Source organism: Euprymna scolopes, chromosome 27 (genome assembly GCF_053919585.1).
Source record: "Euprymna scolopes isolate OS-2025 chromosome 27, ASM5391958v1, whole genome shotgun sequence".
Classification (NCBI taxonomy): Eukaryota; Metazoa; Mollusca; class Cephalopoda; order Sepiida; family Sepiolidae; genus Euprymna; species Euprymna scolopes.
This window is the reverse complement of record NC_136508.1, coordinates 91,475,639-91,501,199: the sequence shown is the minus strand read 5'-3', so window position 1 is coordinate 91,501,199 and position 25,561 is coordinate 91,475,639. Positions and strand designations below refer to the sequence as shown.

The following is a 25,561-nucleotide window of genomic DNA, read 5'->3' as shown; positions in this document are numbered from 1 at the left end:
TACAAAGACTGCTTAAACGTATTAGGCCACAAAAAACCAGGTCTTAATTTTTTTAGTCAATGTCAAGTTAGTCAATGTCAACTCCCCCCAAAACTTTAAAATGACGACTTTTAATGGTTTTCCGTGGTGCTGAAAACGAATATTACGTTTAAATTTGGGGCAGATAAGTAGTTTTCATGATATGAAGAAATTACTTTTTCAAAAAAGGGGGATAACTTTCCTATATAAATTTAACGTAAAATGAGCACCCACTCTCTGGTCACCTAGTAATATCTTCATATCATAAAACAAATTTAACTCTGATATTCGTTTTCAGCACACCCGAAAATTGGCGCTGTTTCTTTTTTACTAAGAGATGCGTTCATTTTTTCATCTCATAATTTAGGACGCTAATTATGCTGTTAGTAAGTTTACAAAAGCATACTTTTGTTTTTCGTTCTTTTTTCATTATACAACTTGTATAGTTGTTAACAGGTGCCTCTGCAGTTTAACATTTCACAAAAATTCTGTTTAAATTAGGAGGCAGTTAAGTAAAGTACATGAGCACCTGGTAAAAACTACAAATTCTATAATTGAATACCCACCTAAAAAAAAATATATACATTTTTGTAAACCGCGCGTGTAAGCTTACTGACAGCGTGTAAGCTTACGTCCTAAATTATGAAAACATAAACGAATCTCTTAGTAAAAAAGCAGCGCCGGTTTTCGGTGGTGCTGAAAACGAATATTACGGTAAAATTTGTTTTATGATATGAAGAAATTATTAGGTGGTTAGAAAGTGGGTGCTCATTTTACGATAAATTTATATAGGAAAGTGATTCCCACCTTTTGAAAAAGTAATTTTTCATATCATGAAAACTACTTTATCTGCTCCAAATTTAAATGTGATATACATTTTCAGCACCATCGAAAATCATTAAAAGTTGTCATTTTCAAGTTTTTTGAGGAGTTGGAAAGAAACTTGACGTTGGCCATTTTTTTTTTTACTAAGGGTTAAACGACAATGGGTCACGTCATAAAAATTGAGCATTTTTAATTTAAGATATTAAATAAATCATAAAGAAAATCTGTTTCACAGACAATTAAACACACTGGCTATCGTATAATTATTATAATAAATCCTGGGCAACACCAATTAAATTTTATAAACAAAAAGAGCAGAGGATGATGGATTTTGTTCACATGTGTCTCTGACTAATTCTGCTCTCGTGAGGATGCAAGTAAATGAGGACATTAGTTTTAATTATTTTTCTCTCACAAATAAAAAAAGATTACTTAAAAATTAAGAATATGCGGTAAAAAAATTTCCTCCGAATTAAAAATAAAATAATAATTCAGCTTAGAATAATATTTCGAAATGAAAACAAATATTTAATAACGTGCTCCGTTTCAATTAAACAATCACAGTTACTTCCCCTTTTGGTTTTCTGGTTTTTGGTTTGAAAATAAAACGGTTTCAGATTTCAGATAGAATCAGTTAAATCATATATAACTTGAAATTTAAATAAACTAAATAATTTTTTTTAATTAGTACAGTTAAAACAAAGCTATTATATCGAATAAGTAGTGTCATCGAAGTAATTATTAAAATAGATTTAATTTAATGTGATATGTTGATGACCGTAACTCAATAATGCAAATGTAGTTTGAAGAATGCTATGTATTGAAAGTCCGTATACAATATAATGTCTCCTTTTACAGAAGTATCCTAAAATGGGAATTACTATTTCTTGACCAGGAGAGGTATACACACATATAGCCTTTATATTTCTTTGGTGATTGGTAGTTGTACACACACACACACACACACATACACGAACGCTACTACTTTATATATATATAACTACATAACTGACATATATATATATATATATATATATATATAACTACTTCATTCATTTACTCACATAAAATTAATATACGAAAGTATAAATTTATGCGTAAACTTTAAGTATTTACTTCAAAAGTGCTCAATACGTAGGTAGAGCTAGTTAGTAAGTTATAAAATATATATGGCGATTAAGCTACACTGAATATTCCGCATTTCATCCACTCTAGGACTCTTCAGGCTTATGTGCATAAGTCTGAAAAGTCCTAGAGTGGATGAAACGCGGAATATTCAGTGTAGCTTAATCGCCATATATATTTTATAACTTACTATATATATATATATATATATATATATATATATATATATATATATATATATATATATATATATATGATATTTGTAAAACAATTTAAGTACAATAGCAATGCTTAACAGACCTTAATAATGATAATAATAATAATAATAATAAAATTATATATATATTATTTTATTATTATTAAGGTCTGTTAAGCATTGCTATTTCAATTAAATTGTCATACTAAAGAGTTTGATACTAATAGCAGACGAATGTTTATTTGTTATTTATTTGTTTCATTATTTAATTATGATTCTATTTAATTATATACACAATTAAACATACACACATATACGTGTGTTTATGATCATTGTTTTTTCTTGACAGAAGTGTGGCATCTCTCAAGTTACATGGTGTGTGCTTGTGTGGGTTAAGGTGGCTATTTAACTCAGTTTCACTTTTACGTAAACGTTCCCATATGCGACTTTTTTTTTTTCTTGTAAGACTACTAATATGAATTTGTGAATGTGTCGTCAAAAAAACTTAGCACTGTTATGCCTTCTCATAAAACTGTCGATCACGACTTTGGTAGTGTAGTGTGATTCACAAACATAAAAGGCCTATCACATACGGTGCATTTCATTTCCTGGGTGCCCGACGTTGCTTAGGTGTGTGGAGGTGTGTGTTGAGCAAAAAAAAAAAAAAAAAAAAAAAAAAAAAGAAAAAGAAAAAAAAAGAAAAAGAAAGAAAAAAGTGGTATTTGGCAGGCATGCATGCAGGCAGGCAGGCTCGAACGTCTTTGCCATTGCGTCCATCGCTCGAATGCCTTATCTTATCTGACACTATATTTTCACTCTGCTTTATTAAACATAATTTAAGATATGATCTGCACGCCACTCTTTAAAGTTCTTACATCTTCTTTTTCTGGTGTCTATCCTATCAAGTTATCTGACAGAAGTAAAAATATTTTTTTTTTTTTAAATTAAATTATTTTATTTTAGTTTTAATAGCTCAAGGGAGCTAACTCCTCCCGAGGCAAACACTCGATTCCGTCACAATTTAAATTTATATCCGAGGGCTCTTTTAGAAGTAGACACTGTTCCATTTACAGCTGGTATATGTTATGTTCAAGTAGCAATATGTTTTTGTTTGTGGTAAAAATAAATAAATAAATAAATAAATAAATAAAATAACACAAAATAACACAAAATGTGAACAAATTATGATCATTTTTTTAATACTCTAAATCGAAAATTTTCCAAGCCGATAATTTAAGTCAAATAATAAGATCCATTTAATTCCATGTAAGCTGATGCGTCTGCTTGTTATTTCAAACAACAAATTGGAATATCACCATTTTTTTATCGGCTCACTGAATAATATCATTAAAAAAATTATTTTTTCTTTCATATTTTTACAACAGGACCTTATGACCCCAAAATATGGCAGCATGTGTATTTAAAAAAACTCTGATAAGGAGGCTAGAGATTATAATCGCAGCCGTTAACTTCCCAATCTGTAGTTTCGTTTATTATTATATTTGTATTTCGTTACAGCTTGATCTTCCAGGGATTTATTTATCGTCTATATTTCTGAAGATTCTTTTTTTATTAGGCCAGTTATCTTGTTACAACTGGTATAATATTTCTTTCTTGTTGTGTTTCGACCAGACACTTAGGACTCAGACGAAAAAGAAACACAAATATACAAGTCGGAGAACAATAAAAGTGTATTTAACTTCAAATAAATACAAATGTAAAATAAGTAGGTTGCAAAACAATTGCGTTTGCGGCATTTTAAGAAGTCCAAAAAGTTCTTATTTTAACGTCTTCAGTTTGACGGCTCCATTCAAGTTCGGATAGAAGAGAGATCAAATAACAAGTCTTTCCTCCACTGAGGTTTGAACGAAAGAGAGAATTTAAAGGGAATCTCTAGTGCCGCTTAATAAATAGGTTACTATGATTGGTCGATGAGCGGCACCTTTGGCCAATGAGACAGGGCCTTATTTTAAGTGTAAGGAAAGGAAATAAGACGAAAAGGGGGGTAACTCTAGTTTTTTAAAAATATTCTTTCAGAGACCATGTCGTTTTTAGATCATGATATTTTGTTGTCTTTTCTCGTTCAGCTCTATTAAAGTCAAAGTCATTCTGTTGTGTTTGATTACAGCTCTATTAAGGCCAAAATCATTCTGTTGTGTTTGATTACAGCTCTATTAAAGCCAAAATCATTCTGTTGTTTGATTACAGCTCTATTAAAGCCAAAGTCATTCTGTTATGTTTGATTACAGCTCTATTAAAGCCAAAATCATTCTGTTGTGTTTGATTACAGCTCTATTAAAGCCAAAATCATTCTGTTGTGTTTGATTACAGCTCTATTAAAGCCAAAATCATTCTGTTGTGATTGATTACAGCTCTATTAAAGCCAAAATCATTCTGTTGTTTGATTACAGCTCTATTAAAGCCAAAATCATTCTATTACAGCTCTATTAAAGCCAAAGTCATTTTGTTGCGTTTGATTACAGCTCTATTAAAGCCAAAGTCACGCGTGTTTCTACATGTGTCTGTGGAAAGAAGATATGTGAGTATCAACGAGATCTTTAATGCGATTGTTCAAAGGTCTTTTTGCAAAACATATTTATGACACTCTTGAAATGCTGAGAAAACTATAAACAACATTTTGTTTCTATGAATGGTGCTTGTAAACGATTTTGTTTGCAAAGTAACGATAGAAAGTAAACTTTGATGAATCTTTGTTTCTATGAATAAAGTTTATTTTTTTTATAAATAAAACTTTGTTTCTATGAATACAACCTATTTATTTTTTACAAGGTGGTCACCATTTATCAAGGCCCGGAAGCCACTCAGGGATAAGGGTTATTGTAAGTACAGTACGTTAGTGTGGAGATTTAAAGTGTCTACTTAAGGGGGCGGTTCATCAGGAATTTGTTTACGTTGGACTTGAAGACATCCAAGTTGTAGTCAGGAGGGAAGCAGGCAGACGGAACAGAGTTCCAATTTCCATAGGCGTGGAGTTCTAAGAAAGAACCTTTGTTCATGGAATCTACGTTTTGATTTAAGCATAGATAAAGAGTGGGGAAAGTTTTTGACAGTGGATTCAGCTAGACGGGTGTTTATCGTAAAAGATTGGCGAGGGGAGGGGCAGAGATTGGAGTTCGGACGAGCACCTGTCATGGAAATAACGATAAAACAAAGATAGGCTTGCAAGGTCTCTTCTGTAGGAGAGAGATTGCAGGGAAGAGAAAAGGGCATCCCCTACTAAGCCACGAAGTCTATTTTGTACTCTGTCAAGGCAGGATAGACTGTTTTTAGCAGATTTCCGTACAAATAAAATGTTTCTATTCATAAAACTAATTTTGTTTCTATGAAAAAAAATGCACTTTTGTTCTATAAAGGCCGTTTTTATGAACGAAAGTTTCTTTCTAAAAAAAAAAAATTAATTTGTTTCTTTGAATAAAATTTTATTCTTTTACAGGAGCAGCTAAAAATGACATTCCTAAGACACGACGAAAAGGTAAAAACAAAAATTGTTTCTTTAACTAAACGACCGGTAAAATTTCGCAACAGTATCACAAATACTTTTTTTTTTTATTTCTATAAGTATTTTTACTATAAATAAAAATTATTTCTTTCACGAAAAAAATTGTTTCTAGAAATAAAACTTTCTTTCTATGAATGATAGTCCCTTGGTATAAATAAACATTTGCTTCTGCAAATAAAGTAATTAATATGATCAAAAGAAAATTGTTTCTATAAATAACACTTTTTTTTTATAAACGAAATATAGCTGTTTATACAAATAAAAATCACGTTCTTTAAATAAATTAATTTTTATTACTATAAATATAACTATGTGCATAAACAAAATATCTTATGAATAAATTTAAATTTGTGTATAAAAATTACTGAAAATATATTTATGAAAATTTTGAAGAAGGTTTCTTGTAGTTATTGAAGGAAACAAGTTTAGTCTTGGCAGCATTGAATTTGACCATCCATTTTTGTCCCCAGTCCACCACAGATTGGAGGTCGTACTCTAGTGTTTCTGCCATTTCTTTAGATATGTGTTCATTTGTTTTCCTGTGGTGTCTGTTATAGAGCATGGTGTCATCAGCATATATACCCATCTCACAGAAATATTTGTCAGGGAGGTAATTTATGAATATTAGCAACAATAGAGGTCCAAGGATAGACCCCTGAGGCACTCCCGCATTTATATCATATTGTTTAGATGTACGACCGTCAAGAACAACCTAGATTTTTATCTTATCTAAGAAGGATTTAATTATGTTAAGTATTCTTCCAGTGATACCGTATGATCTGATTTTCTTGGGAAGACCTTAATGCCATACCCTGTCAAAAGCCTTAGATATATCTAGAGCTACCGCTCTACCCTCCCCTGCTTTGTCAAGTGAATGGTATATACGTTCAGAGATTACAGTTAGGATGTCTTCCCTGGAAAGGGCTTGCCTAAATCCATATTTTGGTCGGTCAGAAGTTTAGCATCTGTAAGGTGATGGACTGACTTACCCATATATTCAAAAACTACCGATTTGAATGATAAAAACAGAAGTCGCTTAAAGAATGTAAAAAAGAAGCCAGTTTTTATTTTGTTCAAATATCAAAAAAAAAGAAAATTTTTTTTTTTTTTTTTTTTTACAAAGGCATCACCACATTATCAAGGCCCAGAGGCCACTCAAGGATAAGGGTTAAAGAGTGTACAGTAGAAATTGTTCAATATAGTAATCATTAGTAATGAAAATTTGGTAAATTTAATAACTTATATGGAACGGCTCATCAAGAACTTATTTACTTTAGACTTGAACACAACCATATTGTAGTCAGCCGGAAAGCAGGAAAACGGAAGACAATTCCACAGGCGTGCAGTTCTAAGAAAGAAGCTTTGTTCATGGAATCTACGTTTAGGTTTAGGCACAGATAAAGAGTGGGGGAAATTATTGATAGTGTTTACAGCTAGACGAGTGTTTCTTGTGAAAGTTTGGCGAGGGGGGACCATAGATTGAAGCTCAGTTGAACACTTTCCATCAAAATAACGATACATCAGAGACAAACTCGCAACATCTCTTCTGTGAGATAGAGGTTGCAAGGAGGAGAAAAGGACATCTCCTACGAGGCTACGAAGTCTATTTTGAACTCTATCAAGGCAGGACAAGTCCTTTCTAGCAGCTCCTGCCCAGATGTGGCAACAGTATTCCATCCTTGGACGTACCTGGCTCTTATATAGGTAGAGAATAACATCAGCAGTGAGATATCTACTGGATCGATAGAAAGATCCCACCATTTTTCCAGCGGCCTTGGCAACAGATTTGATATACGTGTTCCATTTATGCGTGAAGAAAAGAGAAATAAACGAAAGGTATATTTATTTTTACCTTAAAAAGGTAGGCATGTGAAAAAGGAAGCCATTTCCTGATTTTGGTACTCGTGCACTTATTGATCCGTGCTGAAATAATAACGTTATTATTTAAAAAGCCATTCTTAAATTGGGAAGGGGAGGGTGTTTTATAACTATTCTACACTTTAACGTTACAATTGAGTAAAAAAAAACATATCATAAAACTTTAATTAAACTTGGAAATACGATTTAAAAAATAGCGCAGATCAGTAAGCGCATTAGCACCCTGATTTTAATTATGCAGTCTCGTTCCAAAAACGAACACATGCATATATATATATATATATATATATATATATATATATATATATATATATATATATATATATATATATATATAATTGTACAGAAGTTCATAAAAACATTTTCTGAACTTCTGCACAATTAAGCTCTTATATCGAAAAAGTTTTTCTTTGTAATCGAGCACTTTGTTGGAATTCTTTCTCCCCAAAACAGTAAACACACACACACACACACACACACACACACACACACACACACACACACACACACACACACACACACACACACGCACGCACGCGCGCGCGCGCGTGCGTGCGTGTGTGTGTGTGTGTGTGTGTGTGTGTGTGTGCGTGCGTATAATTGTTGAATTTTTATTTATTTATTTTTTTTATTAGCGATTAATTTCTTTCTTAATTCTTCGCTCCCTGAACGTTTATAAGAAAGGAGTTATTTGCCCTTTGTTTACATTTTGCTTCGCCGTATTTACTTGTTATTTATTTATTTTATTGAAATATTAATTATTAATTATTAATTAATAATTATTACGTGCATCAAATTAAGTCATCCATACTTTTATGCACGTATTAATAATTAATATTTAAACACACACACACACACACACACATGCACACACGTAATAAAATTCCGTAAAAAAGAGAATTTATTTTTTGTGTTAAAAAGTTACTATCGTGCATAAAATAAAAGTAAAAAATCAATTGAATTTTATGCGTGCCTTAAAAAAAATGCAAGCAAAAAGTATTTGTAAAAAATTGTATGTATATATATGATAAATAAAACGTTTGTTTTTATAAATAATGTTCTTTTCGTACTTTATTTTCAGATGATGATCAACATATTTATGACAATCCTGGGATACAAAGCAGAAGTAAAATATAGTTTTTATGGTGAAAGTCTATAAATGGTCCACAATTAATCTTTTTTACTATAAAAATCTGAAAAAAATATTTATGATGTACGTACTTGTCACTACATGAAAATGTCATATTCCAAAAATCACGTAAATCGATCAAGTAGTTTTTTTTATTTAAGAAAATCAAATATTATGAGACATTTTAGCGAAGAAAAACTTCACGCCATCTTGTTTTTGAATGATACACTGCTAGCGACACCTATTGGGAATGTTTGGAATATAAGATCAGCAATGGGTAGACAACCGACTTTCCACGCTATAGAAAAAAAAACTTCGAACATTAAGACATTTATAGGTTTTTGAGAATGTTGAAAACGAAAATAACGTTTTAAATTCCAGCAAACGAGTAGTTTCCAAGATGTGAAGACATGTTAGTTTAAAGGAATGGGGTATCACTTTTCTATAATAAGTTAACGTATAATGATCACCCACTTTATGGCCATCGCTTATGTAAAACTTAAATTTACGCCGCTGAAATACACATTTGCCGAATTTTTGTTGGAGGAGCGTCAACGTGTGGGTGCTCCATTTACGTAAAATTCTTCATATCTTGGAAACTACTCGTTTGCTGGAATTTTTTTTCTATAATGTGAGAAGTCGATTGTCTGCCCCTCGCCGATCTTATATTCCAAACATCCCCAATAGGTGTCGCTAGCAGTGTATCATTCAAAAACAAGATGGTGGGAAATTTTTCTTCGATAAAATTTCTCATAATATTTGATTTTCTTAAATAAAAATAAAACTACTTGATCGATTTACGTGTTTTTTAGAATATGACATTTTCATGCAGTGACAAGTACGTACATTATAAAGATTTTTTCAGATGTTTATAGTAAAAAAAAGATTACTTGTGAACCAACTGGACCATTTATAGACTTGCACCGTTTTTATTTCTATAAATTAAACTGATTTTTTTTCCATAACTGTAACTAAGTTTCATAAATAACACTTATTTTCTTTTTTTAACAATAGAAAATTTTTCATTAATGAATTTTATTTGTTTTCCATGAACTTTTTTGAGTTGATGAATAAATTCTTTATTTCCATTAATGAAATTTCCATTTTTTACGAATAAAATTTTATTTGCTTTTTATTTTTAGAGGATAAATTAGTAAAACATATTCATTCTAGAATGCAAATAGGAAGTAAACATAACATTTCTATGAATAAAAGTTTTGTTTTATAAGAGGGAAATGTGAATTTCTCTCCTAATAATTACTTAAATAAACACAAGGCCAAACGACATTGCTTTTAACAAAACAACAACAAAGGGTTTATTTAGAACAGACGAGATTGTATCTCAGACTAGAGAGAAAGAAAGAAAGTATAAATGTTCTTTTTTAAGGTGTCGTCTGCCATCAGATGGCTGTCGTCAACAAGTAGCAGTGGGAGGAGTGAGTGAGAGAGGTCTGTATAGGTTGGTATTTATTTGCTTCCCCACCGAGAAAATTAGGCACAAGGCCGATTTTTAATGTGAGGAGTGAAGGGGAAATGGGGACCAACCCCCCGGGGAGTTGGATAGTGACAATTAGTATGAAAGGTTGCCCCTACATTTACCAAGGTCTTATATGTGTGGTTGCTCCCACATATGGTCTTTGCTTGCAGTATCTGCCGGAACAGATACTACATTTTGATCCTAGCCCGAAGCTTGCTGGCGTCTATCTGTCGATCGCAGCTGAGATCCCAAAGGGCTAAAAATAGTTCTTCAGAGGGCAGCTCAAATCAATGCGCCCTGCCAACCGATTAGTCAGTGCGGCCGAATCACTTTGGAACCGGGCGTTGATCCTCTCATAGTAAATAGTTTGCTACAGTTTTTATAAAAAAAAAAAAAACATGAACAAATCTTTGTTTCTATAAATGAATTTGGGAAAATTTAACCACTAACGAAATAGATATAAATAATTAAAAATAAATAGATATAAATTAATTAATAAACCTTATCATCCATAAATGAAACATGCTTTGCTTCTACAAATAAATCTTTGTTTCAGAGAATAAACTCTTGGTTTCTATAAATAGGGATTTGTTTAAAAAATATAAAGTTTACTATTAATAAAATCTTTGTGATAATAAAATCTTCGATTCTTATAGAAAACCTTGTTTCTACAAATAAAATTTTTATTCCTATAAATTAAAACTTCTTGTTATAAAGAAATAATATTGTTTTTATAAATAAACATTTGTTTCTATAAACAAATATCTGTTCTATAAATATAGTTTTGTTTCTATAAATAATATATTGTTCCTATAAATAAATTTTTGTTACTATAAATAACATTTTATTTCTGTTAATAAAATCTTGTTTTTTTTAATAAATATTTTTTCTATAAAAAATATTTGTTTCAATAAATAAAATGTTGTCTACAAAAAATCTTGTTTCTATAAATAAATATTTCTTTTTATAAAAAATCTTTGTTTTTTTTAATAAAATTTGGTTTCTACAAATACAATCTTATTTCGGTAGATACATATTTGTTTCTATAAAAAAATATTTGATCTATGAATAAAATGTTGTTTCTATAAATAAAATCTTGTTTTTATGAATAGATATTTGCTTCTATAAATAAATAAATCTTTTTTCTGTAAATTAAAATATTATAAATAAGTATTTGTTTCTATAGATAAAATATTGTTTTTAGAAATAAAATCTAGTTTCTATAAATAAATATTTGTTACTAAAAATGAAATTTTGTTTCTGTAAATAAAATCTTTTTACATAAATATATTTCTATAAATAAATATTTGTTTCTATCAATAAAGTTTCTCTATAAAAATTTGTTTCTATGAATAAATATTTGTTTGTGTAAAAAATATTTGTTTCTATAAATAAATATTTGTTTGTGCAAAAAATATTTGTTTCTATAAATAAATATTTGTTTGTGTAAAAATATATTTGTTTCTATAAATAAATATTTGTTTGTGTAAAAAAATATTTGTTTCTATAAATAAATATTTGTTTGTGTAAAAATATGTTTCTATAGATAAATATTTATTTCTATGAATAAATATTTGTTTCCGAAAATAAAATTTTGTTGGTATATAAATATTGGTCTCTACAGATAATTGTTTCTATAAATAAATATTTCTTTCCATAAATAAATTGTTGTTACTACAAATGGAATCTTGTTTCTATGTAAATCTTTGTTTCTATTTACATATTTGTTTTTGTAAATAACATCTTCTTTTTCTGAATAAATATTTGTTTCTATAAATAAAATCTATTTTCTAAAAATAAATTTTTGTTTCTATAAATAAAATCTTGTTCTATAAATAAACATTTCTTTCTATAAAGAAATATTTGTTTCTATAAATAAAATCTTGTTTTTAAAAACAAATCTTTGTCTCTATTTATTTTAATTAATTCTGAGGCGCCAACTCCTTTAAAGGCACTAATACATAATATGTTTTAGAATTATTGTATAATTTAACCGAACAATTTATCAAAAACATCTAAAAGTTAAATACAAAAAATGCTATAAATATTAAATTAATTCACTCAAATATGCCTAAATATTTTTGATTTTATACATGTATATGCATAAATATGTTGATTTATAATTTTTTTTGCTTTTAGAAAATGAAGATGGAGAACCTATTTACCTTGAAATGAAATAGAAAAGGTAGGACTATAACTTTTAGTCATTTTTTCTATGAATAAACATTTTGCTTCGATAAAAAAAAGTTGTTTCTATGAGTATAACCTTCTCTCTATAAAAAAATGTTTCTATTTATAAAAGAGCTTTCTTTCTATGAATAAAAAATTCTATCTACAAAAAACCTTCATTCGATAAATATTACTAAAAGTAAAACTTTCTCTCTATAAATAAAACTTTCTTGTATAAATGAAAGTTTATTTCCATAAATAAAACTTTCTCTTTATAAATCAAACTTTCTCTCTATGAATCAAACTTTCTCTCTATAAATAAAAGTTTCTAAAAATAAAACTTTCTACCTATAAATTAAATTTTCTTTCTATAAATAAAACTTTCTGTCTATAAAACGAACTTTCTTTGTATGAATAAAATTTTATTTGTATAAATAAAACTTTCTTTCTAAAAATAAAAGTTTCTCTCGATAAATAAAAATTTTTCTCTAAAAACTCTAAATTTCTATCTAAAATAAATCTCTCTTTTTATGTATAAAACTTCATATCTAAAAAATCTTTCTTTCTATAAATAATAACTTCCATCTATAAGTAAAAAATTCTTTTTATAAATAAAATTTTCTATGTCTAAATAAATGTTTCTCTTTAAAAAATAAAACTTTCTTTCTATAAATAATAACTTCCATCTATAAGTAAAAAATTCTTTTTATAAATAAAATTTTCTATGTCTAAATAAATGTTTCTCTTTAAAAAATAAAACTTTCTTTCTATAAATAATAACTTCAATCTATAAGTAAAAAATTCTTTTTATAAATAAAATTTTCTATGTCTAAATAAATGTTTCTCTTTAAAAAATAAAACTTTTTTCTATGAATAAATTTTCTATCTATAAATAAATAAACTTTCTTTCTATAAATAATAACTTCCATCTATAAGTAAAAAATTCTTTTTATAAATAAAATTTTCTGTCTAAATAAATGTTTCTCTCTAAAAATAAAACTTTCTTTCTATGAATAAATGTTTCTCTATAAAAAATAAAAGCTTCTCTCCATGTTTTTATCTATAAATATAAGTTTCCAACAATAAATAATACTGTTCCTGTCTAAATAAATATTTCTCTCCAAAAATAAAAGTTTCATTGTATGTGGGAAAATTTTACATCAACAAATAACGGTTTTTATATATAAGTAAAACTTTTATATATAAATAAAACTTTTTTATGTAATTAAATGTCCCTTTTATGAATAAATGTTTTTCCAAAAAATAAAAGTTTCATTGTATGAGGGAAAATTTTACATCAACAAATAACGGTTTTTCTATATAAGTAAAACTTTTATATATAAATAAAACTTTTTATGTAATTAAATGTCCCTTTTATAAATAAATGTTTTTCCAAAAAATAAAAGTTTCATTGTATGTGGGAAAATTTTACATCAACAAATAACGGTTTTTCTATATAAGTAAAACTTTTATATATAAATAAAACTTTTTTATGTAATTAAATGTCCCTTTTATGAATAAATGTTTTTCCAAAAAATAAAAGTTTCATTGTATGAGGGAAAATTTTACATCAACAAATAACGGTTTTTCTATATAAGTAAAACTTTTATATATAAATAAAACTTTTTATGTAATTAAATGTCCCTTTTATAAATAAATGTTTTTCCAAAAAATAAAGGTTTCATTGTATGTGGGAAAATTTTACATCAACAAATAACGGTTTTTCTATATAAGTAAAACTTTTATATATAAATAAAACTTTTTTATGTAATTAAATGTCCCTTTTATAAATAAATGTTTTTCCAAAAAATAAAGGTTTCATTGTATGAGGGAAAATTTTACATCAACAAATAATGGTTTTTCTATATAAGTAAAACTTTTATATATAAATAAAACTTTTTATGTAATTAAATACCCCTTTTATGTTTTTCCAAAAAATAAAAGTTTCTTTCTAAAAGAAAGGTTTCATTCTATGAATAAAAGTTTCTCTCTATGAATAAATGTTTCTGTGTATTAAAAAAGTTTTTCGCTATAAATGAAACTTTCTTTCTAAAACACAATTTATCTAAAAAAAATTTCTATAAATAAAAGTTTCTTTCTACAAATAAAAAAAGTCTCTCTAAAAATAAGAGTTTCGTTCTAAAAATAAAAATTTCTATCGATAAATAAATTTGTGAATAAACCTTTTTTCTAGAAATAAAGTTTCTAAAAAAAATTATAACTTTCTTTCGATAATAAAAATTTCTATCCATAAATAAAATTTTCTATTAACAAATAAAAATTTCTCTTTATAAATAAAACTTTCTATCTATAAATAAAACTTTTGCCCTATGAAAAAAACTTCTGTCAATAAATAAAAGTTACTATCTATAAACGAAACTTACTTTCTATAAATAAATGTTTATATCTATAAATAAATGTTTATATCTATAAATAAATGTTTATATCTATAAATAAAGTTTCTCTTTCTAAATAATATTTTCTTTCTAAATAAAAGTTTCTTTCTATGGATAAAACCTGTTCTCTATAAATAAGATTTGCTATGTATAAATGAAGTTTTCCTTCTATAAATAGAAGTTTTTATCGATAAGTTAATGTTTCCTTCTATGAATAAAAGTTTCTTTCTATAAATGTAAGTTTCTCTCTATGAATAAAAATTTCTCTTCATAAATAAAACTCTTCTATCTATAAATAACAGTTTCCATCTATAAATGAAACATTTAATCGATAAATTAAGTTTCTATCTATAAATAAATATTTTTCTCTAAAAAGTAAAACTTTTCTTCTATGATCCAAAGTTTAATCTATAAATAAATGTTTCCATTTTTAAATAAAAGTTAGCATAAACAAAAAAAACTTTCTGCCTATAAATAAAAGTCGTCTTCTATAAATAAAAGTTTCTGTATTTAAATGAAATTTTCTCTTTCTTTTATTAAAGTTTCTTTATAAAAATAAATAAGAATTTCTATCTATGATTAAAAGTTTATTTCTTTAAATTAAATGTTATAAGCTGATAAATAAACGTTTCTATAAGTAATAGTTGTTTTCTACAAATAATTATTTCTATTTATAAATAAAATTTTCTTTCTATGAATAAAAGCATAAATAAATTTTCTTTATATGAATAAAATTTTCTCCCTATTAATAAAACCTCTATATAAATAAAAGTTTGTATCTATAAATGAAACTTTCTTTCTATAAATATAACTTTCTTTCTATAAAAAACTTTTTTTCTATAAAAAGTTTCTATCTATTAATAAAGTTTTTTCTATAAATAAATGTTTCTTTTTATAAATAAGTTTTCCTCGATAAATAAAGCTTTCTCTCCATGAATAAAATTTTATATCTATAAATAAGTGTTTTTTATTATTAAATTTTCTCTCTATAAATAAAAGTTACGTCTGTAAATACAAGTGTATATATATAGTAATTTATAAAATATATATGGCGATTAAGCTACACTGAATATTCGGCGTTTCATCCACTCTAGGATTCCTCAGGCTTATGCGCAAATTCTGTGGTTGTTTATCGTTTTTATATGGTCCTCTTCTATTGAGGATTTAGTTAGCCAATCAGTTTTCTAGTATCCACCGCGCCCCTTCCTATCAGCCAATGGGCATTCATTTTTTCAGACAAAGGATCTATTTAAAAACTAGGTTAGTGTTTTTTTAATTGTTAGTTTATATATAAATATATATATATATATATATATATATGTACATACATATATGCACATATATATACATATATATACACATATATGCATGTATATATATGTGCATATATGTATGTACACATATATATTTATATATAAACTAACAATAAAAAACAAAAAAAAACACTAACCTAGTTTAAAAATAGATCCTTTGTCCGATAAAATGAATGCCCATTGGCTGATAGGAAGGGGCGCGGTGGATACTAGAAAGCTGATTGAAAGCTGAAGAATCCTAGAGTGGATGAAACGCCGAATATTCAGTGTAGCTTAATCGCCATATATATTTTATAAATTACTAACTAGCCCTACCTACGTATTGACACTTTTGAAGTAAATATTTAAAGTTTATGCATAAATATATACTTTCGTATATTAATTTTATGTGAGTAAATGAAGTAGTTTTATATATATATATATATATATATATATATATATATATATATATATATATATATATATATATATATATATATACTAGCGACTTGGTGATCTAGATACACCAAGTAATCCCACCTAAAACATATCAGCAAGAAAATAATAATAATAATAATAATAACAATAATAATAATAATAATAATGACGATAATAATAAAGACAACTAAATAGACAGAGAATATACAAACTTAAAAAGAGCTCATGCTAAAGCAACAAATTATAAACTAAAAAAATATAGATAAATAAAAATAAATAAAAATATATATATATATATACAAAAAAATTTTTTATAAAAAAAGGAACAAAAAACATGTTGATTACCTAACCAGACCACACATAAATCCCCTCCTTACATTTGCTCCTAGGCTCCACACAGCTAACTAACTTTCGCTCTATCATCTAGCATGCTTTGAATCGCTCTGTCACGTCTACCATTTGAAAAGGGAAGTTTTTCCGAAATTAATAATGGATATCGTCGCAGACATAACAAGTAAGACATTTGTATACAACTGAATAAATATATGTATATATAGACATATATGTATGTACTTATTGATTTGTAAATCGCCACTTATTTTCGTCTCCTTTCACCAACAATTACTATATTTCATTCCTTGCATTGTGATAACCTTCTAAATCTCTAATACATACCTATCCCACACAATGCTTCAATCAAACTACATACCAATCCTATCCCTTAGTCTGAGCCAGACAGAGTTTGAAACAACCAAAAAACTGTTTCAGATCTCCGAAAAGTGTACTAGGACCGGATGTCAAATAAACTTTATCAAACGCTGCATCAAGCAAAAGATTCTCCCCAACTTACACTTTCCTTCATTCCTGACGAAATTCAAACCATCAAGAAATTTCATCCAAACCTTCTGCATCAAGAAACTCTTACAATATCTCCACCATACACTACACAGACTTATTGAAGAATTCAACACAACTAGGTCTGAACTGACCACAACACACGAACCTATGCTTCACAAAATAACCACAGCTATAGATAAATGCTATCACTACACTCTACAGACCGAAAAAAGACTAAAAAATATATTCACGTGGCTACTACATAAATACAAATCCGCACACACTCCCAAACAGAAAGACACCAGCCTCAGTACCCACGCACTACAAGCAACGCACACCCAAGTCACATACCTCACGAATTCCCTCCCACACGAAGAAAAAGAAATTCTTAGCCTTGGACCCAAATTCATCATTACTCAAACAGTAAACAACAACACCCTGTTCAACATAGAAACACACTTCTGTAGAGCGGCTTACCACCTAAAATGGCTGAAATGGATAACCAATTAGAAAACTCCCCAACAATTACAAACAGAACTTCACTACTAAAAACAGCAGACTCCCCACTTTTTACCACCTCATCAAAACACACAAAAGATAAGCAAACCCACAAATTAGACCAATAGTTTCAAGCATTGAAGGGCCCTTATATAAGATCTCTTGGCTACTCTTTCAACTACTTAAACCTTTACTCTCCTCCTTCCCCGGACACATCAGCAGTTCCGATGAAGTACTCCGCCGTCTAAACACCCTCTAACCACAACAACTAAAACAAGGTAAATATGCCTTTAGCCTCGATGTAGTTGCCCTCTACACCACAGTACCTGCACACCCAGCAGTAGATCTAATCACCGACCACATCTCCTCCTGCAACTTACACTGCTTCGGCCTCACTCCCTCAGATATCCACAAACTCTTACTGATAATAGTAGACAGCACATACATCACCTACCAACGCCAAACACACAGACAAATTACAGGACGACCCATGAGTTTCAGCCTCTCAGGAATACTGGCCATCTCATACATGGACAGACTTGAATGCCGAGCCCTCAACACGTGCAACTTGGTAATATTCCTCTCGAGATATGTCAATGATGTCCTGATTCTCACATCATCACACGCCGATGCTGAGAACATCTACGCCATATTCACCGATACCGACCCACACATAGAATTCACCATCGAACACCTCAGTGATGACGGATCCCCATCACTCCTAGATTTCAACCTAAAAATATCAGACGAAGGGACCGTCATTACTAAATTCTACTGAAAAGCAGCCAGCCGAAGTATATTTGTATACTACAAGTCGGCCCTTCCTACTAAGGCCATTATCGGATATACTAGGAATGAGAACATCCGCATCCAAAACAAGTGCAGCAAGCCAAAAGACAAGGCAGAATGCACAAAACAGTTCCACCAGGTCCTAGAGATAAACGGCTGCCCCAGCACTGTCATTAAACACCTCTGGAACACGAGAAAACGTGTAAGAAGCTTCCCCACCAATACCTGCTTCCTTAAAATGCCCCATCACAGCGACAAAATCACAACGGCTATCCGCAGGGCTATCAGAAGAGAGGGTCTCAATATGCAACTAGCCCACTCTGGACCATCCCTTAGACAGAAGCTTTCTAAACGCAAGCACAACGAGGACCCACCACCATGCACACTGACAAATTTCCCCGTATACCCGGCAACCATCTGCCACTGCACACACGTAGTCTACAGACTAGAGTGCTCTCCCTGCGGAAAATTCTATGTGGGCAGCACCATGAGACCCCTACACATAAGAATCAAGGAACATACACGAACACAAGCATCATCATTCCACAAACACCTCAACACCTGCGGAAACACTAATATATCTATTGAAGTCGATATTTTAAGCACAGAACGCAATATTGGGAATCTTTGCATAAAGGAATCATTACTAATATCCAAATTACGGCCAGAACTCAACAACAGACTGGAGCTCGGATCTCCATTTATTATATAACTTTACATACGGCTCCCACCACAGACTTATCATTACAACCCTTGCCCATTAGAACAGGTACACCACTACACACCGCTCATACACCAACTCACAGTCCAGACAGGGCCTTACTACAAGCCCCCTCCCATATAAATTATATATATAAAAATAAATTTAATAAATAAGTAAAAACAGCAATATATATATATAAAAAACAATAATAATAAAAGTATTTAATTGAAGTAACATAAACAATTATATGCATATATATATATTAATTTGTGCTCAGTCTTGTTTTAAATACTAATCCGTATTAATTCCTAACTGTGAATCGAATGGATACCATAATACTTAGTTCACTGCACCCTATCATACCAAATATTCATAAAAAATTTCAGTTAAATCAACTTAGTAGTTTTTAATAAAACCTTGAACGTAAATGTGATGTTGTGGTGCCTAATAACTATTAATCCTAACTCTGCATCAACCAGATACCATGACACTTAGTTCATTGCACATTATCATAAGAAAATTCCATACAAAATTACAGCCAGATCGGCCCAGTAGTTTTTGAGAAAAAGTAGAACGGACAGACAGCAGACTAAGAGAAATATAATATAGCGTTGTATGGCATATGCAACAGTTTAAATGTAATGTAAACCAACATCTTTTGTTTTATGGTATCCCTCACAATAGCCGTGAATAATAATACTAATAATACTAATACTACTAATAATGATAATAATAATGAAAATGTCAATGATCATGCGTAGTAGTTATAATAATAATAATAATAATAATAATAATAATAATAATAATAATAACAAGAGTAAAACCACTAATAATCATAACAATCTTAGTATTAATAGTAACAAATTTAGTAATAATAATAATGATAAAAAAGCGGTAATAAAAATGGCAATGAAATAATAAATAACAATCATAAAGATACTAATATATATACGCCCCGTTTATATATATATATATATATATATATATATATATATATATATATATATATATATATATATATATATAGTAATTTATAAAATATATATGGCGATTAAGCTACACTGAATATTCTGCGTTTCATCCAACTATAGGATTCGTCAGGCTTATATATGCCCCGTTATATATATATATGTGTGTGTGTTTGTATGTTTTCTTTTTTATTCTCTTTCCCTCTCTGTATATATATATATGCATATATATATATATTTATATATATATATATATGCATTTAATTGAAGTAACATAAACGAATTAAAAAAACTTTTGATTTAAGCTAACCCACCTATTCAAACCGAAATAACACTAACAACAAACACAAATAAATTAGTAAACAATAACAATAAAGAATTAAATGAAAAAATGTCCCATCTATTACCACTTATGGTTTTATGAAAATAAATAAATTAACAACTCCCAAGGAAGGTCAACCCAGTGCCCCCCTTCCCACCTATCTTCCTATTCCTGACAACCACAAATCAAAAAAAATGAGATAAATAAAAATAAATATATATATATATATATATATATATATATATATATATACAAAAAAAAATTTTTTTTATAAAAAAAGGAACCAAAAAGATGTTGATTACCTAATCAGACCATGCATAAATCCCCTCCTTACATTTGCTCCTAGGCTCCACACAGCTATCCAACTTCCGCTCCATCATCTAGCATGCTTTGAATCGCTCTGTCACGTCTACCATTTGAAAAGGGAAGTTTTTCCGAAATTAATAATTGATATCGTCGCAGACATAACAAGTAAGACATTTGTGTCTAATACAATTGAATAAATAAATGTATATATAGACATATGTATATGTACTTATTGATTTGTAAATCGCCACTTGTTCTCGTCTCCTTTCACCAACAACGACTTTATTTAATTCCTCGCATTGTGATAGATTTCTAAATCTCTACTGCATACCTATCCCACACAATGCTTCATGCAAACTACATATCAATCCTATATATATATATATATATATATATATATATATATATATATAATATTTGTTATCTATTTTTCTTGACCTTTCGATTAATATTCAAAACATGTTTTTCTTAAATAAATTAATTTATTGTGAAATTTTTACTTGCTTTTATAGATGATGAACCAACAAAACGTGTTTATGAAAATCTTAAGACTCAAGGAAGCAGTCATTAAAAAATTTCATAAATAACAGTTTTTTTTGTTTCTATAAATAAAACTTTTCTGTTTTTTATAAATGAATCTTTTGTTTCTATAAATAAAACTTTTTCATTTCTATAAATAACACTTTTTGTTTCTTTAAATAAAACATTTTATTTCTATAAATAACTTTTTTATTTTTATGAATAAAACATTTTTCTTTAAATAAAACTTTTTTGTTTCTATAAATAAAACTTTTTGTTTCTATAAATAAAACTTTTTTGTTTCTATAAATAAAACTTTTTGTTTCTATAAAAAAAACTATTTTGTTTCTATAAATAAAACTTTTTGTTTCTATAAATAAAACTTTTTTGTTTCTATAAATAAAAGTTATTGTTTCTATAAATGAAACTTTTTGTTTCTACAAATAAAACTTTTTGTTTCTATTAATAAAACTTTTTGTTTCTATAAATAAAACTTGTTGTTTCTATTAATAAAACTTTTTGTTTCTATAAATAAAACTTTTTTCGTTTCCATAAATAAAACTTTTTGTTTCTATGAATAAAACTATTTTGTTTCTATAAATAAACTTTTTTTGTTTCTATAAACAAAATATTTTTGTTTCTATAAACAAAATTTTTCTGGTAGTTCACGTATAACTGAATTTTAAGCAAATACTCCGTTCCAAAAGAACAAATCCACACTTAATGGTCTTTAAATCATCTTTTCACCTGTCCGTAATATCATAAAATCTAGATACCTCAAAGGTATGTGGATTTGATCTAATCCCTGCTATGTTAATAAAGAAACGCTCTGCTGAGCTATCCCCTGTTGTAGAAGGTACGAATGAAACTTTTTTCTTGAAATAAAACTTTGTTTCTAGAATATTTTCTTTTTCTAATAATCATGTATTTTGAAATCAAAAACCCGTGAAGAATACAAAAGAAACTATAGATGCTTCTATTGATTTTTCGAAAATGGAAACTCATTAAAAATTTTGCCTTTGTCATCAACTATTACAAAAGAACAAGAGTTTTAAAAAATGTATTAAAAACCCGTGCTCACACCTCAAATAAAATACAAACAAAACAATTACATGTATATAAATTTCATGAAATTCGTACAAACGTTTAAATAGTTTATAATATGGCTAAAGCTATTCATTTAAAATACTATAATCCTGGTTCATTCCAAAATCTTGTTTACAAACAATTGTTTCTGCTCACTTTGTAATATACTGCCACATTTCCGACCAGTTTGTGAGGATCAGCAAGTCTCACTTCTTGATCTATTCCTCACTATATTTTTACCAAATTTATTTATTTATTAAAAAAAAACAAATTAATAAAAACTAATTGATTTATTTTTACCGCCTTTTTACTCAATATGAAATTTTATTTTAGTTTCTTTTGAAGCGAGCAAAACTTTATTGAAGTAGAAAGTTATTATTCATAACTATCTAGACAGGGGCATGGAAATATCTAATTCAGTACCCAAGTATGTGGCTATCTCTCTCGATGTGATGGACCCGTAGATATTGTGACGTCATCCATCTAGAAGAACGAAAACTCTGGTATTAAATTTGTACTACGCGCCTCAAACGTCATGACACAAAACCACTGGAGAAGAAGATCTCTTTAGTCTTGGTCGACATCGTTCTTAGACTTGAAAAAATTATTCGGTTTGCAAACCTACATTGCTTAAATAATAGGTAGTTTCTGTCTTTCACACAGACGCACAATCACAGGGACTCGTCAGAAACACTCAGTACTTGGCCTTGCTTCATAGCTAGGACAATCACCGTCGTCTTTCCATTTCTCTTTCTCTCAAGGTGAACAAATTGGGGACACCTGCTTGCCAGTTATGTTCACATTGTTCGGCAGGTGAAGGGTGGAGGTTTGACAGTTTAGTAAACTGCTATTTCTGACAAGCAGTACAGAGCCCTAACACTCAGGTAGCGTTGAGAGCGGCTTCTCTATCAGAAGCTGTATGATATTAGGATGGCTGTAGAGTCAAGTTGCGAATGCATAGAAACTCTGCACTTATCTCTAGTAGGCTTTCTCACGGCCACAACCTTTAGATGAACACACGGCTAATAGCCTATTTGTGTGTGCATATTTGACATCTAACACACTCATTTTTACCAACCAATTCTATACCAGAACTAGAGCAATTAAATTAAATTACATTGAAAGCAAAAACACGTTCAAATCAGAAATACACCGAAACAAAACTAATTCACCTCTTCTCTTGATACTCGTATTCACAAATACTCATGAGCTTAGAAGTAATCTACCTGGTGTAGACTCATTTCTCCGGATATTCCAGCACTCAGTAAAACTAATCTACACTCGTCAATCCCTTCTAATCACTTTAAATAGCTGGATAGATCCCACATTATCGTAATGACTTAGACATACGTGCATGAGTCTATATTCGTTACTCTCTGACAAATGCCTATAACTTACCTGGGAACACTGATCACCTTGTGATATTGTAAGTCATCACCTTTAACTCTTGACTCTAGACTAAAATCTGTTTTTCAGAGATGTCTCGTTTTCTTTAATAATTACAAGAAACCTTCTCGACCACAAATATCTATGGCTAAAGATACATTACCTGAAAGTACAGGACGGGGTTCCAAAGAGAGTCGCCAACCTGATAGGTCCTGAGCTGTTATCTAAGCTTCAACCTCTGTCCCATGGACAAAATGTTGCATCTCTCTGCCTGTCTTGCACATATTTTAATAACGGATGCTCCGACAAACTGCAAGGCCTTGTATCCCCTTGACGTGAATACCTTCAACAAGCCCGACGAGCAGCAAAATCCCACCCCTACACATTAGAGATCCCTAGATGTAAGAAAGACTTCTACTCTAATAGTTTCTTCGCCACACGCCTTACGAATTCCCTTCCGGGTTCCTGCCTCCCCAACTGTACTGATATGCATAAATTCAAGTGTAATGTGAACAGACATCTTACTGTTTAACTTTGTGATGAAAATGTAATTAAAAAATCAAGGCAACTGAATGGGTCAAATTAGTCAAACAATTATAGATGCTATATATTATATATTATATAATATTATATAATATAAGATATACATTACTATATATTATATATTATATAATATTATATAATATAAGATATACATTACTATATATTATATATTATATAATATTATATAATATAAGATATACATTACTATATATTATATATTATATAATATTATATAATATAAGATATACATTACTATATATTATATATTATATCCCTGTCCCTATATATAATAAAAGAGGCACAGTATTTCTCATGTGGACCAAAATACCGTAGGTTTACAACGACAAATGGCACATGCAAATTCATTATATCTACACTATTAGGTACTATATTATGTAACTATATAACGACATTTTGACACATTAATTCGATATATCAAAACCTTATAATTAACCCTAGGAGTAATATCGATGGCACAATGAAAGTAGCTGTTTTTACCCTCTAAAAAGTACTACTTCCACTACCATTCGACACCTGGGGGTTTTCTGCATTAGGATCATATATGGGGTTTCGCTCTAATTTTCTGCCTCATACACTTATACACACACCATAATCTTCCCTTTTCTCTATTCCAAAAAATAATGATTTCTCCCTCCTCACATTTCAGAAAATCTCATTGGCTGACAGGTAAATATTGTATCATTCTGAAATAAACGAAACCTCATTCAATAAAGAACGCCCCAGAGATTAAAACAAACATGGCTTCCCTGATAGAATTAAGTAATCATTTCTGATTAAACAATCCGATTACAAACTTTGGAACTTAAAAAAAATGAAACGAACTTTATTTTTTATTATTACCAGGAAAGATGTACTTCCCCTGTTATTATTTTAGTAAGAACGAATTACTATTTTCTTACCTTCTTACTAAAATACCATTGTTAATTCTTTCAGTTTTTTTCATGCGCACCTTCTAATTATTTTATTTTTTTCTGTATAAAAATACAATGTTGCTGTCATTACGAAATTGTTTTCTTAAAATTATATTTTCTTACGCAGACTTTTAAACAAATGTTTTTACAATTATATATTTATACTTTTGTATACAATAAATGTTTTCGTTTACAAATACATTCTGTTC

The 25,561-nt window shown here is 29.0% G+C and overlaps 2 protein-coding genes across 14 annotated transcripts in view; one reads left to right on the top strand and one right to left on the bottom strand.

Moving 5' to 3' along the window:
* LOC145248983 (uncharacterized) overlaps window positions 1-21,652 on the top strand; it is a 309,978-nt gene extending 288,326 nt beyond the window's left edge. For 6 of the 9 annotated variants that reach the window (XM_080110817.1, XM_080110816.1, XM_080110813.1 and 3 more), the window contains 4 exons: window positions 5,619-5,657; window positions 8,644-8,688; window positions 12,308-12,353; window positions 21,399-21,652. In XM_080110817.1, coding sequence (XP_079966943.1) covers window positions 5,619-5,657; window positions 8,644-8,688; window positions 12,308-12,348 — 125 coding nt within the window. In that variant the 3' untranslated portion in view covers window positions 12,349-12,353; window positions 21,399-21,652. Of the gene's footprint in view, window positions 1-5,618; window positions 5,658-8,643; window positions 8,689-12,307; window positions 12,354-16,890; window positions 16,994-21,398 lie in introns of those variants that run through there. The other 3 variants (XM_080110819.1, XM_080110815.1, XM_080110812.1) reach the window with 2 other exon arrangements.
* The window catches only part of LOC145248981 (neural cell adhesion molecule 1-like), a 142,386-nt gene continuing 124,298 nt past the window's right edge, over window positions 7,474-25,561 (bottom strand). For all 5 annotated transcript variants that reach the window (XM_080110804.1, XM_080110810.1, XM_080110808.1 and 2 more), the window contains one exon: window positions 7,474-7,607. In XM_080110804.1, the coding sequence (XP_079966930.1) occupies window positions 7,489-7,607 (119 nt within the window). In that variant the 3' untranslated portion in view covers window positions 7,474-7,488. The remainder of the gene's footprint in view (window positions 7,608-25,561) is intronic.